This window comes from Euleptes europaea, chromosome 17, assembly GCF_029931775.1.
Source record: "Euleptes europaea isolate rEulEur1 chromosome 17, rEulEur1.hap1, whole genome shotgun sequence".
Taxonomy (NCBI): Eukaryota; Metazoa; Chordata; class Lepidosauria; order Squamata; family Sphaerodactylidae; genus Euleptes; species Euleptes europaea.
The window spans coordinates 7340040-7359050 of record NC_079328.1 but is presented as its reverse complement, the minus strand read 5'-3'; the positions used below and the strand labels follow the sequence as shown (position 1 = coordinate 7359050).

At 44.0% G+C, this 19011-nt stretch overlaps 2 protein-coding genes across 2 annotated transcripts in view; one reads left to right on the top strand and one right to left on the bottom strand.

Annotated features, from left to right (window-relative positions):
• MED10 (mediator complex subunit 10) overlaps positions 1-19011 on the top strand; it is a 216322-nt gene that overhangs the window by 41134 nt on the left and 156177 nt on the right. The window lies entirely within an intron of this gene.
• Positions 1-19011, bottom strand: part of SRD5A1 (steroid 5 alpha-reductase 1) — a 31465-nt gene that overhangs the window by 3085 nt on the left and 9369 nt on the right. The window contains exons 3-4 of the mRNA XM_056862272.1: positions 2093-2259; positions 839-940 (exon numbers count right to left, since the gene is read on the bottom strand). Of these exons, the coding sequence (XP_056718250.1) occupies positions 839-940; positions 2093-2259 (269 nt within the window). The remainder of the gene's footprint in view (positions 1-838; positions 941-2092; positions 2260-19011) is intronic.

Below are 19011 nucleotides of genomic sequence, written 5' to 3'. Positions count from 1 at the left end.
ACACATCCAGCCGCCACTGTCTCCACCTAGCGAACTTTGCCGGGTGGAGGTATGCGGCAGCAGGAAGTTGGTGTTGGAAGGAGCTGCCACCGCTTTGCTTCTGATGGTGGGGCTCTGGCTTGCAAGCTGCAGGCTCCTGTGAGGTGGGGTGAAACACTGGCTGATTGTTGGGGGGCAAGGAGGGCGGGGGCTAGGGGGAGAGAGAGGCATGGCTACTGAGGGGGGGAAAGGAGCCGCCACTGCTGCTGCCCCTGTTTGACCCTGTCCTGTCCAATTTTTTGAATGTGGGATCAGAAGGCGAGAGACAGGGCAGGATCAAACAAATGCGATAACAGCCATGTGTAAATGGCCTTAGTGTTTCTGTGTGTGTGTGTAAAGTGCCGTCAAGTTGCAGTCGACTTATGGCGTCCCCTTTTTTGAGGGGGGGGGGGTTCATGGCAAGAGACTAACAGAGGTGGTTTGCCAGTGCCTTCCTCTGCACAGCAACCCTGGTATGCCTTGGTGGTCTCCCATCCAAATACTAACCAGGGCCGACCCTGCTTAGCTTCTGAGATCTGATGAGATCAGGCTAGCCTGGGCCACCTAGGTCAGGTCTAGCTATTGTAAAATGGAGCAAGTTCACTGAGCAACCAACAAATAAATTAGCTTTGCAAACAGAAAGGATCTTTGCCTATTTTAGTATGCAGACTGTATTATAAAAGTAAGACATGTATGAGGGCAGGAACCCATTATGAATATATGACACTTCAGCACCTATGTGATTAGCACGATTGAATGCAAAATGACTAAATTTCTATGCAACAGTGTTGATGCCGGGTTTCTATGGAACAATACTCACCTCTTGGTATTTTATAGCCTGTTTCCCCCGGCTTCCTAAGAGTTACTAAAATATGATCTGAGTGTACATTTATCAGCAGGCCACTGATCCATCCTGCAACTCCTATGGTAACAAATAATAAAATGCTGGTTTGAAAAAGATACATTTTACACAAGAAAATAAATCTACAAGTACACAACAGGTAATATGCATTTGTACCTTAATAGAGCTGCATGTCCATTTTTCTCTGCAAGGTTGCTTTTGTGACTCCTAATGTACTTGTATGTGTGTAAAGGGCCATCAAGTCACAGCTGACTTATGGTGACCCAGCAGGATTTTCAAAGCAAAAGACTAACAGAGGTGGTTTGCCATCGCCTTACTCTGCACAACAACCCTGGCATTTCTTGGTTGTATCCCATCCAGGTACTAGACAGGACTGACCCTGCTTAGCTTTTGAGATCTGACAAGATCCGGCTAGCCTGGGCCATCCAGGTCAGGGCCCTAATGTACTTAGCATTTTATTTAGTTTGATTTGTTTATTTATAGCCTGCCTTTCTCACTGAGACTCAGGGTGGATTACAAGATTAAAAACAACACAGAAATCTGATCAGTTCTAAAAATAAATCCAAACAACAGCTGGATCTTTTATTACCAAAGGGAGAATGGCCCTGACTTCTTCTACCCCAAATGCTTTGGTGCAACCCCCCTCTGGTGCATGGATAGTACACACATTGGCTGTTCCTGGTCTAACACATCAACACCTTTGGTGCTAACTGCTGCTTCACTACGCCCTCTGCCCCTGTAAGCATCACAGATTGCCGGTATCTGCTCAGAACAAACAACCACAACAGTTCAGAAACTTCAGCAATGGGGGGGGGGTAAGTTTTCCCTCTATAAGAGGTACGTTTGTTTGAAAGGAGGATGCACTCAGCTCCAGCAGCACAGAGGGTGGCATCTTAACCTGAAGGAAGGAGAGAGCAAAGCCATTCCATTGTAGCACAATGCTACACGACTATGGACAGAATTCAGAGGAGCAAATGCACCCTGAAGAGAACCAACTCTTATATTTAAAAACCTGTTACCCATTTGCCAGGGATCCTGGAAGGTTTTTTTCCCCATCTTCTGGACATGGAGTTGGGGTCAGTGGAGATGTGTGTGTGTGAGGGGAAGGTAGTTGTGAACTTCCTGCATTGTGCAGGGGGTTGGACTAGATGACCCTGGTGATCCCTTCCAACTCTATGATTCTATGATTGTGTACTTGATGTAAATTCACACCTAGAATGAAACGCGGTTCTTTCAGCCAGCTTGAAGGGTATTCTGCATAGTTACTCAAACTTCGGCCTTGCAAGTATCCATTACAGCAGCAGAAGACAAAGGCTAGTAAACAGGTAATGACCGGTGTTGGCTTTCCTCCACGAATTAAGAAAGGATAGACGAATGACCTAGAATAAATACAAAAGGCAAGGTTTTCATTTTGGTACGGTTGAGTATTACATTTAGTGATTTAACAGTCCCTGCTATGTGGTGGTTGTGCACTAGAGATATTACATTCTGGAACATGGTTAAAACTACTATTAACAACATACTTGGAACAAGCTCCTGCTGGATTCATAATTTTTTTGCAGTTCTACTCAGCACGGAATTCCTGGAAATTTACAAGATATGGTTTATATATAACAGCTGCAGCAAGCATGGGGGTATGCCAAATATTGCAAAGGGCTTTAAAAAACCCTTGCTAAACAAGAATGATTTTGTAAGCTCTAGGATTTGTTAACAATCACAAAACAGGCTGCACATTTGAGATCTGACTAGGACCTGGGAAACCCAGGTTCAAAACCCCACTCACACCATGGAAGCTTGCTGGGTGACCTTGGGCCAGTCACACTCTCAGCCCTGACCCTGGCAAGTATTTGGATGGGAGACCGCCAAGGAATATCGGGGGCATGACACGGAGGCAGGCAATGCCAAACCACCTCCAAGGTTTGAAATTAGTACAACTTCACACACTTTAATACACAAAGTCAAAGCCAATTGTGTGATAAGTATCAGATGCCATTCTAAGCACCTCACTTTATTGAAGTGTGGTGTAATAATGGCTTGGATCCAGTGATGTGCAATACAAATAGACCTACTGCAGTTCTGCTTAAGAGTATCTTGTGCAAAGCCTAGTGCTTTTCATCACTGTATCTTATAATGCCCAGAAATTGCTTGCACAACATCTTATGCAAGGAGAAAAACAGTTCAGGATACGTGTTTAACTTAGTGCAAGGTTCTACTATGAAGATTATTTCACACTTCTTGTGCAAGGGAAAATGTCATGAAAGGCAAAATATTCTGGTGGATCTAAATCAATATGTACTGCAAGTGCTCAAAGCTGTCTTATGCATATTATTTCAATAATCTGAAGAGAAAGAAGAGGAAGAGTTGGTTTTTATATGCCAAACATCTCTACCACTTATGGTGGACTCAAACAGGCTTACAATCACCTTCCCTTCCTTGGGGCTCAGAGAGCTCTAAGAGAGCTGTGACTAGCCCAAGGTAACCCAGAAGGCTTCATGTGTAGGAGTGGGGAAACCAACTTGGTTCACCAGATTAGCGTCCACTGTTCATGTGGAGGAGTGGGGAAACAAACCTGGATCTCCAGATTAGAATCCAATGCTCCAAACTACCGCTTTTAACCACTACACTACGCCGGCTCCCAGGAGGAGTCCGGTGCCCCAACAATAATGTCAGACAGTTTTATTGTTTAATTTAATTTATTCAGAACAAAGTTGTTTTTTGCCCACATTACCGGTGGGCAGATCTGACAGGTTAATTAAGGCACCATTTCCGACACAGAAAACATGCAAAAGGAGGTCTGGGCCCCATCACTGGTGGTATGTAGAGTGAGCGTGGTGCAGCAGTTATAGTGTCATACTAGGATCTGGGAAACCTACTTCTGCCATGGGAGCTTGCTGGGTGACTCTGGCCCCACTAGCATTTACCTCCAGAATTGTTAATACAACGACTATCAAGGAATTCCTTTACTTTCTGCCTTATAAGAGATTGGTGTATCTCGCTTGGTGTTGGAGAGATTAAAGGAAGCCTGTTGGCCTTTATAATTCCAATGTACAAACAGTATTTGTTTTTTTCCTCTCTTGCCAAGAGGAACTTTAGTGCAGGCCTTGACAAACTTGCTTTTGCTCTAGGAGTCAGCCCAAAAATTTAGGTGCCATACTCATTTTTCAGCCTTCATGGTTTCCAATTTTCATTACAATATTTTCTAATTATTGCTACCACTAAACCTATTACAAATGTGAGCCACTTCAGTTTCTTGTAATTTTATTCAAGTTGTAATAAGTCGAAAGTGTTGTAGTATAGATATTAATATGGAGGCAACCCTGGCTGTCGTCATTTTAAAAACCTCATTAAAAATCACTGCTGAAAAATGCTAGGTGCTGCAAGGAAATTTCTAGGTTCCATGGAAGCCAGGTGCCAGGAATCTGCAACCTTTAGTGCAACCTTACATCAACGGCACCAAAGTACAAATACTTGCCCTGGCATTCAGCCCAAAGATGCTGGTGCAAGGCCATCTTTAAAATCATGCTCTAGAATGTCTTTTTCTGTGAAGCTTTTTATAGAATATCTTTTTTTAAAAAATTGTAACTGCATCAAAACATTCATGTCACACCTGAATTGGCCCTGGTATCAATATGGGGGGAGCATAACCACAAAGTAACATCTAAAGGATTAATAGTGTTTATGTTAATTGCCACCCGGAGGGTTATAGCAACATATTGAAAAACGGTAGAAGTTTTAACGTTACGTGCTTGGTATGCGTAATTGTGGCAAATAGCTATGAAAGAAAAATTGACACATCAACTTAAGAGTTATTAAAGGTGTAAGCCTTGTAAAAAACTGTATTTATGTTGAAAAGCTTATTGCCTTGTTTCACTTGCAAAGGGATGCAACCCCAGCCTGGCAACAGGGCCCTCTAAAGAGAGGGAGGGGCTCACGACAGGGCGAGGGTTTTCTGGCCTGGCAACGGGCAGTGGGAGAAGAGGGGGGGGGGCTCACGACAGGGCAGGCGGTGGGGGGGGGAAAGAGGCTTTTGGGCCTGGGAAGAGGGAGAAAACAGAGGGAAGAGGACTCCGAGGGGGAGGCTCAGCCAGAGGAGAAGCGGAGGGTTTCCCTCCTGATGTTGGGGGGAATGTGAAGGTGGCTCTCCAGAGGAGGAAGACAGCCGGGGACCCAGAGAACGACCAGCTGGCCAGAGAGCGGCCATCTTCCGGACTGAGCCTTTCGTTCTGAGTGTCGCGGGGTCTTGGCTGGGACTGTGAGGAAGAAGAAGAAGAGGAAGAAGAAGAAGAGGAAGAGGAAGAGGGGTTTCCCTCAGGAGCTGTGAGGAGGAGGAGGAGGAGGAGAAGGGGACCCCGTCTGCAGCTTGTGAGCCAGGACCCAGAGACTAAAGAGACTTCTTCCCTTCCCTTTGCCCACGGACTTTGGGACGGGTTAACAGAACGGCCATTCTCACTGTTTTGCTTCACACTCCCAGTCTGGCTTTATTGTTCCCCTCCCTTTTCAATAAATGTTATTTGTTTAAGCGGATCAAGAGTTCCACGTTTTGAATGGGGGCATCTGCAAATCCTGTGGTCACTAACCTGGCCCTTTTTACAGCAAAAAAGGGTTACAAAGGCAAGGCTAATATATTGGATTTTTATGAAATATCGCATGATTTCATCACATATACAAACCAGAAAGAAACTCAACATGCATCTAAACCATTTCAAGGATTATGGAAAATAAAGTTATAGCGACCCTTCCTCTTTTCATTTCTAAATGTATTAACCACCTATGCTGTTATTGTACTCCTTTTATATCTCTAATCAAAAGAAAAGTTTGTGTATGTGTGTATATGTATGTATGTGTATATGTATTTATTTATTAATAAGAAATTGCAACAAATATTAAGCCCTCAACCAATAATGCTGTAATTATAGTTTTGCTTTTTCTTTCTTTTTTGTATTGTTTACCTTATGCATTTATGTGTTCCTGTGTTTGTGAATGGTGATTGTATTTATATCTGTTAAATATTATTTTAAAAAATTGTAACTGCAAGATTTTTATATTCAGAGATGGGTGTGTGTGTGTGAACAATGGGGTTAAAAGCCTGGTCTAGGATATTTTTGTTCATCACTGAAAAAATGTATCAAGAAAGGCACAGCGATGTTAAGCAAGTCTGAGAAAATTGTTAAGCAAATCTGTCACATTTATTGAGCCCCAGGGCAATGCTATAAATCCTACTGAGGAATAATTCAACAGTTTACCACTGAAATTTCTCTTTGAAGAGAAGGGACTTCCAAGTGCATGTTCAGCAGTTGCTCTGTTGGGATCTCCGCTCACTTCTGAGCCAGGTCAGTTTGTTATCCCCCAAGGCCAGTTGGGTATCAGGTGAGGGGCATATCTGTAGCACCTGTCTACTGGGTACACACACCTCCATGGACTTCAATCAGCACCAGAGGGAAGATCTCTCCTACCTAGGGGTCCCCACCAGAGAGAAGGCCAATATTACTAGGGTGGTATGAGTTCAGCATTTGTTCCCAAATATACTCAAGCAATTCTTTCCTAGGAGCTAATTAATACAATCCACTTGCTCATCTGCCAACAATGCCTTTCTCCTATCTACATTATGCAGATCAGTCCCTGCATAACGGTATCAATGGACAAAAAGATGGTATCAAAAATTTGCAACTCAGACACCAGTGGGTGAACATCCTGTTGCAGATAGATAATTTATTTGCGGCCCTTAGCCAGATAAAACAAGACTCTGTTCTCCTTCCTGCCCAAAAAACTTGAACAGGACAACCCAATGGAAGGTGCTGAATTAAAACTTATTAAGACATTAAACACTGCATCAGATCATGGCTTAAACAGAGACTTGGGTTTCCTAACACTACAATTGGTAACTGATCTTTAGAGATGTCAATGGATTCTTTTTACAACAGTTTATAATTAAAGCAACTTTACCCATCCTTTCCTTCTGTGGAAAACACTGTATTGATCTAACATGAGTCAATCTTAAGACTTCCCATTTGCGACTCTTTCAAAACCCTGATTAATGAACTAAAAGCTTAAGAAAACACAGCTCTTTCTGAACAGTTGCTTGAATTGGGATCTAGTGACTGATCTGTGCAGCTATCCAGTACATGTGTGAGAAAAGCAGTAGTTTCACACCCGTTCTCAGAACAAGCATCAAGTCATGCCACAGTTGGACTCTGAAAACTGTGGCAGGATGTGTGTATTCACAGCGAACACTACTGGGGTAGAAAATCAGCCTACAGAATGCATTTCAAGCTGCTCAACAAGGAAGCCAGATCTCTTGCAGTTTTAACGGCACAGGGACTGACCCGAGCCTACAAAATCATTCACTTTCTATGCACAAAAAATAAAACTGCTCTGTATTTTATTATGGAGTTCAAAACCGGTTAGGAATGATGGGCCCTTAACAGGATGCTTATTTGTTCCAGTAAAATAAGCTTTCTTCCCTAAGCCACGAAAGCCCAAACGTAAAAGGTTTCTTCACCCTTCTTAAACTGAGTCTGACTCACCCCCACTGGTCAAGCAGGTTCTCTGAATTCCCAGATTTCATCTAGCCCCTTCCCATGTTGAGATACACCTTTTCCCTTATATCTCCTTGAGGGAAGGGGCTAGAGAGTTTTTAAAAACCGAAAGCTGGGAATTCAGAGAACCTGCTTCACCTATCATTACAGCAGTATATTAATATATCAGTATTTGAATGCCATTTTAAAAAAAATCAAAACTACTCGTCTTCGGGGGGAGGAGAGGGAGTGGTTTCACAAAGACAACAATCCAATCATTAAAAAGTGAGCTGGCGTATGTGGGAGCGGATGGGACAAAGAAACATTTGTCCTGAAACATTACTCGTGAGGAAAAAGGCAACTCAAAATTGGATTCTAGAAAAAAATCAGGTAAAAGTTGTCTTTAAAAAAATGGGGGGAGGGGAGAGAAAACTGAATGAGGAAACCAGGGTATAAACCAAAGCAGTATGGGATCTAGAACCAACAAAAAACAACAACAACCCATGCTCAATTACCCTAAGGTATGATACAAACCAATGATTTAGATTGTCCACTGCATCCCCAGCATTAGAAATGTGTGTGAGAGACACAGAGACACACACACAAACACACAGAGAACTATACTGATGACATGTAAACCACGATAATAAAACTTAAATAATCTCTGGATTATCTCTCCAGCAGTTTCATGCTAGGGAACAACTCAGAACACAGTCAACGCTACCTCTTTCTTATCAGGATTACTTTTCAGTTTGTTCACCCTCTTCCAGTCCATCTCTGACTCCAAACACCGATTCAGAACCTTCATTGCGTCCCACGGAAAGAAAAAATAGAGTTTGGTCTCAGGAGCACAGTGAAGATATCCATCCCAATACCCCAGATGACCTACTCTGTCAATTTTATGTAGATATTCCTGTTTCAAAATCAGAGCATCAATGTGCCCAAAGTACCTTAGGGAAACTAATAAAACAACAGCCCCGCTGACACTTAACCCCAGAGATATTTTTAACATATGCTTGTCTGATTCTAAGGGAACAAAATATAAATTTTACCATAGACAAAGTAACATGCCTATCATTACCAGGCAAAAGATATAGCATGAAAATCATGTTATTGGCAAGGGAACCTGCTCAATAAAGGCAATATATATTTAGCTCTTATAGGTTTACAAGTGGGGCCCCACGAAACTCGGGGGGGGGGAATTCCATCCCCCCCATTGCTGAACCCGCCAAGGCTGCCCTCCAGTCCCGATCTCGGCAGGAGAGCTCACTCCAGGCTCACCAGCTGAGGCACCCAGCCCTCCCCTGATCTCAGCGGGAGAGCCCACTCTGACAAATTGAAAAAAAGTTGACAAATTGGGACAGTTAGAAAAGTAAAATAACTTGGCAAAACAGGGAAGAGGGGCTGAAAAGCCCCCCAAAGGGGTGAACGTCTCTTAAATTAAATCTAAATTAATAACCTCCTGATCTAATCTCCTCAAAGTCTTCTTTCTAACATTTGGTATATCAATAGAAGGACAAATTAAACCCTAAACTCAGCAGCTTATCCTCCATTAACTTATCCCAAGATGATCTATGGTCATTTATGCATAGTCGCTTTAACCTCCTTTATTTCCCATTTCAGCCAGGATCAAAGTAACCCGGGTTGGGGGAAACTATGCATTGGCTGGAATGATCAGGGACAAAACTGTGTGCTAATGGAGGCATTAATACAGAAAAGCAGTCTCCCAAGTTCAAATCAAGTCCCACCCCTTTAAATGCTGCTCTGTAATTGGCTGACTTGCAGTACTCACCCTGAGAGAAGATTTCCTTCCCCCCAGACTCAACTGCCGCATAAAAAAGCATTTTAAGAACAAAACAAAAAAAGGGTGGGGGGAGAAATCCAAGCCTCGTTTTAAAAAAGCCTTTCTTTTGCTCAGAAAGAGCTCCAAGGTAGCAGGAAGCACTTGAATCCCTTCCTCTTTACACACTGCTTCGTGATTGGCTGTGAGAGAAGCCAATTTTCTGTGCTTCCCCTGTTTGGCTATCTGCATGCTGCCTTGAAGAGGGGTTTGGAAAAGGGTGGGGCGAAGCTCCACCCGAGAACAGAGTATGCATGCTCTGTGACTCTGGAATGAGCCAGGAAGAACGGTTTAATTCGCGCCAGAAGAGGAATGGGAAAAGCCGGGTTTGTTTTCCATTGAAACAGTGTTGAGCTTCCAAGGAATGAGGTAACATGCATACTGAAAAATTTGATCCTGGCTGAAACAGGAAATAGAGGAGGGTAAAGCAACCATGCATAAACGACCTATGAGAGTCAAACTGAGTCCATCTCAAGAGCTCTGTTAGGGACTCACAATCTAACAAAAAGAGTTTAAATTTTACTGTAGCTACCTAAACCATAAGAGAAATTTTACTACAACCAGTTTCCAGGAGTAAATTAATTTTGAAATGCATTTAGGAGCTCGCAGAAGAATGTAACCTCCACCATCTCTGGCCTAGCTAAAGCTGCTGACATCCAAATTTGTGTGTGTGTGTGTGTAAGTGCCGTCAAGTTGCTTCCAACTTATGGCAACTCTATAAATGAATGTCCTCCAAAACGTCCTATCGTTAAGAGCCTTGCTCAGACTGAGGGCCATGGCTTCCTTTATTGAGTCAATCCATCTCATCTTGGGTCTTCTTCTTTTACTGCTACCTTCCATTTTTCCTACCATTATTCTCTTTTCCAGTTTCCATTATCTTCTCATAATGTGACCAAAGTATTATAGCCTCAGTTTAGTCATTTTAGCCTCTAGGGAAAGTTCAGGTTTGATTTGATCTAGAACCCACTGATTTATCTTTTTGGTGGTCCTCGGTATTCATAAAATTGTATTCTCGGTATTCATAAAATCCAACATACATTTCAAAGGAATCAACTTTCTTCCTGCCTGCTTTCTTCACTGTCCAACTTTCACACCCATACATAGTAATAGGGAATACTATGGCATGAATTAACTTGATCTTGGTTGCCAGAGACACATCCTTACAACTTAAGAATCTTTTCTAGCTCCTTCATGGCTGGAGATCCAAATAGGGGCTCCGCATAGTAAGAAGGACAGGATTTTTGCTTGATAAACCTCCAAAACCATCGGAATAGATCGGCCCCCAGACTGAAAAAAGAGCCTCGTGATAGCAGCCAAATGAGTTTCACTCATTCTGGCCTGGAGAAAGTAAGACATTTGGAGACTATCCTCTGTTTCTGGGGTTATCTTTCTTCCCCTCCCTTTCTTTCTCTGTGTTGCTCTGCTCGTTCTATTTATCTTATCTTCTTTTTCTTTCTTAGTAGCTTTATCTCTTGGTAGTTTAGTTTTGCTTTTCTTTATCTATGTAATGGGTGGCAGGCATGCTTTTGCAAAGATTCCTCTTTCCCTTTCCCCCTGTGAAACCCTGCTGTCGCCCTTGTCCGTGGGAGTGCTTGTCGTGGTTCCCAGCACCACACTACCCCTGAAGGCCTCAGATTGGGAGGCAAAGGGAGTTACACCACCTTGTTCCTTTGCTCCCTATGCTTCACCAGACTTCGTGGCCTCGTGTCTGGTAGCACTCCTCATTAGCCCAATTGGGAAAACCTGTATTCCCTACTGCCTCCTCTTGTCCCTCCTCCCTTCCCCATAGTAGGGCTCCAACCAGCTTTCCCATAGGCTCCCTCATCCTTCACTCACCCTCCTGCCGAGCCTGGGCTGGGCTGCCTCCAACTGGCCTGGATCAGTTAGCTTCAACTTGGTCGGTCTCCCGCCGCCCATTCCCCCCCAGCTGTGCTCTTGGCTTGATCTGCCTCTTGCTGTCCTGCTGGCTGCACCGCCCAACCGGCTCTTAGAAGGTGAGTGCTGCTGAGAGCTGTCTGGGCTCCTTCCAGCTGGCCGACTCTCGAGCAGACTCTGCCAAGGCCGGGCCCTGCTGCAGCCTGACTGGCACCTTCCCCAGCTGTGGGGCTTGCTGGCACAATGTGCCTTTGGTGGGGTTTGCAGTCTCCTGGGTAAGTGTGGGGGTGGAGGTGTCACCCCGAGACACCCCCCCCCCCAATTAGAGGAAGGAGATTGTTTAGTTTAGGTATGCCTGTTTTCTCCTCTGAGCTTGTTAGTGTCTATAATCTTTTAATTTTTGTTTTGAAAGAGTTGCTGAGTCATTGGGCATCTTACCTTTTTGTAAGTGTAAGCCCCTGCCTGGTGCAATAATAGTTCATATAAATTCATATAAATTCAATAATAGTTCATATAAATTCATATATGTGTGTGTGTGTATGTGTGTATATATATATGTGTGTGTGCGTGTGTATACAAAATTTTAGCTTTTGTTTTAAACTCGTACCTTGGGCTATTTTTGTATTTTTTCCATTATTTTATTATTTTATTTACATATTTTTATTTTATTATTCAAAAAGGTATTTAGCTATTAACTTTTAACTATAATTGTATTTTGACTGGGAGTCATGGGTCGAATAGTGAGTCTGTACTACAACTAAATTTGTCCTGCTCTTTGGTGAATAACCCTGAATAAGTAGCATTGTCTGTACTTCCAAAAAATGGAAGATTGCCAAGGTGGGACAGTAGACCATCTGTTTTTATTGCTTGGAGGTCTTTCATATAGAATCGACCTGAAATCTTATTTTATTCTTGCCAGCACATATCAATTAAATAAATAAAAAAAACATTTGATTTTTTAAAATTTAAAATTGGATTTTTAAAAGAAAATGCTTTTTGAGGAAAAATCCATCTAAATATAGTTGTTCATAATGAAATAAGGATTAGTTTTTAATTATGTAGCATGATATTCATGCAATGGGTTTAAATTTTTAATTAAAGAATTCCATTAATCTATTCACAATGTTATGCTCTTCCAGAGGTTTCTGTAAGATTATTTTGGGCAATATTTCTGTCCATTAGATGTTATCACAGATACTTGGCTTTGCAGTTCTCAAAATTGTGAATCTGTGTCTGCAGAGATAACATGCCTCTTCAAAGCAAAAATGTTATAAAATAAACAGAGTTGAGAAAAAGATCTTAATCCCATTGTTCTGCAAATCTATGTACACAGAATCGACCCCTTACCTCTTAAGTGCTAAGTTTCAAGAAGTTCAATGAACAGAAGATTGTTTGCAGTGGAACAGATCTGCACAAGGTGCTAAGTGAGAAGAGAAAGGGGCAAGCAGTAAAAATGAAAGGGCAGACAACTCCACAAGACTCTTGGGATCGTTGTGTGGATAGCCTGAGGTTTATCATATCATTCTTTCCCTGGAGGAGAAAATCTATGAAGGCAGCTGGCCATAAAAGGGCCCCAGTTTGGGAATATTTTAATGAAGTTCCTCTACCTATGGGTAAGGCAGGCATGTGTGGAAAATGCTAACATTGCAACAAAAAAATGAAAGAAAGGCCTGGTGACCTGAATGAAACAAAATCATAAGAAGTGCTGTTTAGGTAGAAAACCATGATTTAAATCTAGTCTTACTGACTAGTGATTTAAATCGTGATTTAAATCATTATTTAAATTGATTTAATTTAAATGTAATCCAACCAGATTAGAATTATATTAACTTTTTATTCTAGTAAAGCTCCTTCTTTAATTTGGAGAAGGAGAGGGAAAATTTGCAGAGAATCAAATTTATATGCAGAATGTTTTTTAAAATCCTATTATTTCCCCGTAGTTAAATTAATCCAACATTATTATTATTATTATTATTATTAATAATAAATAATAATAATGCAATCAAGGATTACCCCTGAATCTGATAACACTCCTTTTACTAATTTAAGTGTTTCTCTTAAAATTAAGACTCCCTTCTCCGCTGAGGGAAGGGCATCTTCAAATCTGGGTGATTCTTGCTACTTGCCCAGGGAGGCAGGAAAGAATTTCCGCTTCCTGTTCCACAAGCAGGAATCCATCCCCTCAGTTTCTCTTCCTGCCTCGCCGGGGAGTGCAAGCTTGCTAGCAGCTCTGCACAGCAATTTTACCTCAGATCAAAAAATTTTGCCCTCTACTCATTTCTAACCTATTCTCTATTCTGCAACCTTTTCTTATCTTTAACTTAGTCCCGTCTAAACCTTACCCCATTTCTCCCTCATTTAACCTTAAAAAAAATTATGAAGAGACAAAATGGCCGACGCGACTCTGAAAGAAGTATACGATTTCCTATCAGAGGGAGAACACGACGACACGCAGCTCACCTTGGAGCAGGATGATAGCCTACAACATTGAGCAGACGCGGTTTTGCCAGTCAGGAAGCTCAGGAAAAGCCGGGCGCAGCCAAGAAAAAGCGGCTAGGAGAGCCGCGGCAAAAAGCTGCAAAAATGGTGCCGGCGCCGCTTGAAGAAGCTACAGAGATGCTCAGACACGCGAGAAAGAACACGGAGATCCACGGGAGGTAATGTACCTTCTAACCCATTCCGGGTTGAAGAGGGCCTCAGACAGATATCCCAAAGAGAGATTTATGATGTAGTTGGGAGAGCTCTCAGGGATCACTTGCGAAACCTACAAGCCCCTCTACATTAGTCCGCGCTGGTTCCCAAGGCTAATGATTTTCAACAGGATGCCTCTGGGCAGTTCCATCACAGAGGGGATTGGGAGTCTGCCCAAGAGGGATATCAGGGGCCGTGGCCAACAAAAGCCACCAGAAAGGCTGGAGCCCAGGCAAATATAGAGCCCATAAATTACCCTACATCCATGCAGGGTTCCGAGTTGGGAGACCTGGAGGAGGGGGAGTTTTCTTCCAATGATGAAGAGACTCCACCCATTGACAATCAGAAAACCAGGCTTTTTTCCAGCAATGATTACTAGTCCCTGCAGACCACGGCCTTAATGGCTCTGGATCTTAATCAGCAACAGGACCAAACAGAGGATCCAAAGGGCCAATCTGGCCCCATGGAACACAAGGACTACTTTACCACTCTACTAGATCATAGCATAACGGTTCCCTTCCCAGTTTACCTCAGGAAATTACTGACCTCGGAATGGGAGAAACCCACAGCCAATCGCCAGTTCCATGCTAATTTTAAAATTTTTTATACCTTAGACCCTCGAGCCATGGAACTCCTTAAGGTGCCCTTGGTAGATGGTCCAATAGCAGCACTGCAGTCTGCAGAGCTGGTTTCTGGTGATGGCATGGGTACTATTAAAGTCCCCTGGGATAGGAAAGCTGATTTCACCTGTAGGATAACACATTGCAGGCATCAGCTCTATCTTTGCCAGAGCCTCCCTGGTCTGGATAAAGAAGCTCATCCAGTTGGTTCCTAACGAGACAGGCGGGTGGCAGAAGGTTTCAGTAGAGTACTAAAGGCTGCAAACCTCGTGGCAGATGCCACAGTAGATTCAATGACCTTCGCAGCTCAGGCCATGGCATCATCTACGGCGACCAGGCGTGCGCTTTGGCTTAGGGCCTGGCCGGCTGGGTATCATTCGAAGTGTGCAGTCATGGTGTATCCTTTCTGGGGGGGGGGGACTGTGCCTCGTGGGGGATGCCCTTAGATAAAATACTAGTAGAAACTCAGGTCAAGAAAAAGGCTATGCTTAAGTCCCTGAGGAGAGATGGAAGGTCATCATCACCATCCTTTCCATCATTTCATAGCCTTCCTAGGCATAGACAGGACCAGAGAACAGATAGCTGGTCCAGAGGGAGGGGATTTTTTCAAGGCGGAAACCGCTTCAATAGATACTCAAATTTCAATGGGCGCAACAACAACAAGAGTGACAAGCAACAAAAAACCTTTAAGCCGTGATGCCAGGTCACAGGACATAGGGGGAAGACTGCAAAGTTTCCATACACAATGGGAATCGCTTCAACAGGACGCATGGGTGAAACACCCTATTCAATCCGGTTATTGCATAGAATTTCACAGTCTTCCCCCAGACAAATTTATCCAATCCCCCATTTCACACAGACCAGAAAAACGACTAAAAACGGTGAAGGGCATACAACACCTGCTACAAATAAAAGCTGTGGAACTAGTACCATCGGAAGAATGCTGTCGGGGAACATACTCCATATTTTTCACTGTCCCCAAGAAAAACAGGGACTGGAGAGCCATACTGGATCTGAAGTTTGTAAACCCATTCATCATCAAGAAACACTTTCGCATGGAAACGCTGAGATCCATACTTGAGGCTCTTCGACTTGGCTCATTCCTGTCGTCAATAGATCTAACGGAAGTGTATCTGCACGTGCCAATACACCCGGCCCAAAGGAGGTACCTGCGCTTTACCTGTCAAGGAAACCACTACCAGTTCCAGGCTCAACCATTTGGCTTGGCATCAGCGCCTTGAGTCTTCACCAAGTTCTTGGTGGTGCTGATAGTGCACCTACATCTGGAAGGTCTACAACTGTTCCCTTACCTGGACAACATATTAATCAGTGCTCCATCCAGGAATCTGGCCAAAGAACATACAGAGAGGATGGTTCAAGCCCTAACTTTGCATGGTTACCTCATCAACTGGGGCAAAAGCTGTCTAACACCCCATCAACGCCTCCTCCACTTGGAAGTAGTCATCAACACTACAAACAATACCTTTTCACTCCCAGAGGACAAGGTGACCAGAATATCCAATCTAGCCAGGGAAGTATCCAAGGCTCCATCAGCGCAACTAATGCGCCTGTCCAGTCTGCAGGGACTGATGATTTCATGCATCAGGTGTGTTCCGTGGGCAAGTTTTCACGCCAGACCCCTCCAATGGCTTCTTCGCCCACTCCAGTTACAGATCCTGGCCAAGGATCAGTCACACTCACACCCAAAGTAAGAACAATCCTCAGATAAACAAGCCAAAATATCCAATCTGGAATTTTTTCACGAGGAGCCAACTCAACATTTCACCAATGCCAGCCTGGAGGGTTGGGGAGCCACCATGGAGGGAAAGATGTCTCAGGAAACTTGGTCATCACAGGAGAAGACGCTCCACATAAATGTGCTGGAGATCAGAGTGATTCAGAAAGCGGTGAATGCATTCCAATCCACCCTGAAGGGCCACCATGTTCTCGTGCGGATGGACAACAACTCAGTGAAAGCGCATTTGAACAAACGGGGGCTCCAGATGTTCCAGACTACACAGGGAATTGGAGCCTATCCTAGTGGGGGCAGAAAAATCCTTAAATTCCATAAGGGTACCAGGGGTACTCAACAGCCAAGCTTGGTTGAGTCGCCAGTGTGAGTCCTCACCTCTTCCTTTGTTGGGTCCTCCGTGTCTTAGCCCGTCTTTTCTTACCCCCAAGCCCGCAATGCCTTGGTCTACTCAGCCCCTGAGTTCTGGAGAGATGACGCTTTTACCTCAGACTTCCGAGTTGTGGAGACCGCTTGTCTCTCCTCTCTCACACGTGGTCTTCGTAGGGAGTTAGTCAACTTCGACAAACTCTCCTCGACCCGTCTCCTCGGCAAGCGTTCCCTCATCCCTATATATCTACAACCTCTCCTGAACTATTTGTCCCACCCACCAATTAACCTTCATTGCTCTTGTTTCTCGTCACACCCTCATTTCTATTTCTTACTTGCTCCTCCGCTTTCTCTCCAAGGGCGTTCCCCTGGGAGTGTCCTATTCCTTGTGTATCTTCTCCCTCCCTTCCCTTTCTCTGGAACCTTGGTTGTTTCTCTCTTCATTTTGTCTCCTTCTATCTTGTCTTGCTGGACCTCTTCTTTCTCCCCATCTGGTCTCGCTAGCTGTCTTACCTTCCCTCCCCTCTCCCTGGTGTGCCCTCCCTGCCATGGCCTAACAGCTGTTGATGGTTGGTCTCCCCCTACGGAAGTGCTGGGATTGGCACAGCCAGCAACTCGACGAGGGGAGTGGTCTCAACAAAGAAGTGTTCAAGGAGATCACCAAAAGATTAGGGACTCCAACTGTGGACTTATTTGCGTCCAGTACCAACAACCAACTTCCAAGATTTTACTCGAGATTCCACAGCAGGAGGGCAGAGCAGACGGACGCTCTGTTGAGCCCCTGGCCGCCGGGACTCATGTATGCCTTTCCCCCTCTACCAGAGGTCATACGAAAGATACGCAAGGAAAAGTCATTAGTGATACTAATAGCTCCGGACTGGCCTCGCAGGCCTTGGTATCCAGCTGTCAGGGAGCTCTCAACCTGCGAACCATGGACACTCCCGGTACAACCACAACTTGTCACAGGGTCCTCTTATTCACCCAGAACCAGGCCGGTACAGGCTGACCGCCTAGTTCTTGAGTGGAAGCGGCTCATAGATACAGGATACAACACGGATGTAGTGAATACAATGTTACAAGTGCAGATACAATGTGGATACAATGTTAGAAGCGCGAAGACCTTCATGGAAGGCGTTCATCAGGTGGTGCAGAAGACAATAGATCCTCTTAATCCTAGGACCACTCACATTCTATCATTCCTACAGGAGGGACTTAATCAAAAGCTCAAAGTTTCCACCGTACGGTGTCAGGTAGAGGTGATCGCCACAGTGATCACTCAACTCGATGGGTTCGAACTGCCAAAGCACCCGCACATCAGAGCATTCCTGAAGGGAGCGACCCAGATTACTCCAGCTACGGGGCACAGATTCCCGAAGTGGAGTTTGCATGTGGTGTTGTCCGCTCTGACAAAGGTGCCATTTGAACCACTCAAAGAGGCATCCTTAGCCCTGGTTAGGATGAAGACCTGGTCGCAGTAACATCAGCATGTAGGGTTTCAGAATTGGAAGTGCTCTCAATCAACAAAGGATTGTGCGTCTTCCACAAAGACAATGCTGTTTTGCGTCCTGACCCAACGTTTATTCCAAAGGTCAATACCTTTTCCCATAGAAATCAAGAACTACACCTACCATCTTTTTGTCCAACTCCGTCTTGTAAAAAAGGACTGGAACACTCTAGACATGAGAAGGGTCTTAATATATATATATTTCACACACAGAACCGATTAGGAAAACTGAAGCCCTGTTTATTTCCATCACACCAGCAAATAAAGGAAATAAGCTTTCCAAGTCAGCTATAAGTCAAGTCATCAGGCAATGCATCCTTCAAGCTTACACGACCAGTTGCATTCTAGTACCTGCTGGAAAGTACCTGCTCACTCACCTCAGCAGCGTTTAAAAGACAGGCATCGGTCGAGGACATCTGTAAAGTGGCTACGTGGACCTCAATTTCAACGTTTGTCCGTCATTACAGAATTAACTCTTTCTCAACTGCTCATGCAGCGTTTGGAAGGAGAGTGCTTCAGCAGATGGAAAAGGAGTGATAATTCCCATCCAACAGACGTGGACAGCTCTTGGAGGTCCCAGATTTGAAGTTGCCCTTCCTTTAGTGGAGAATGAACCTTGTTTACTCACTGTGAAGGTTCCATCTCTCTGAGGTACGAAGGGCATCTTCCCCGCCCGAAGGAAAGGGACTGAAGAAATGGACAATTGCAAGCACCTACCTTCAAGCAAGTTTGATAAGACACTTATCCACGCAAAAAGAGAGAGAGAGAGAGAGAAGAAAGAGGAAGGAATTTTAACCTATCCCGAAGGAGCCTCAGGCACTAACATTCTAATATTTCTAATATCTACTTCTATTTACTGTCGCACAGTTTATAGTTGCCAGTTAGTTTTTTTAAGTTAGCAGTTTTACTATGACTCTGGTTTTTTCCCTTTTTTGCTCTGTTTCCTGTTTCCTTATTGTTATTAGCT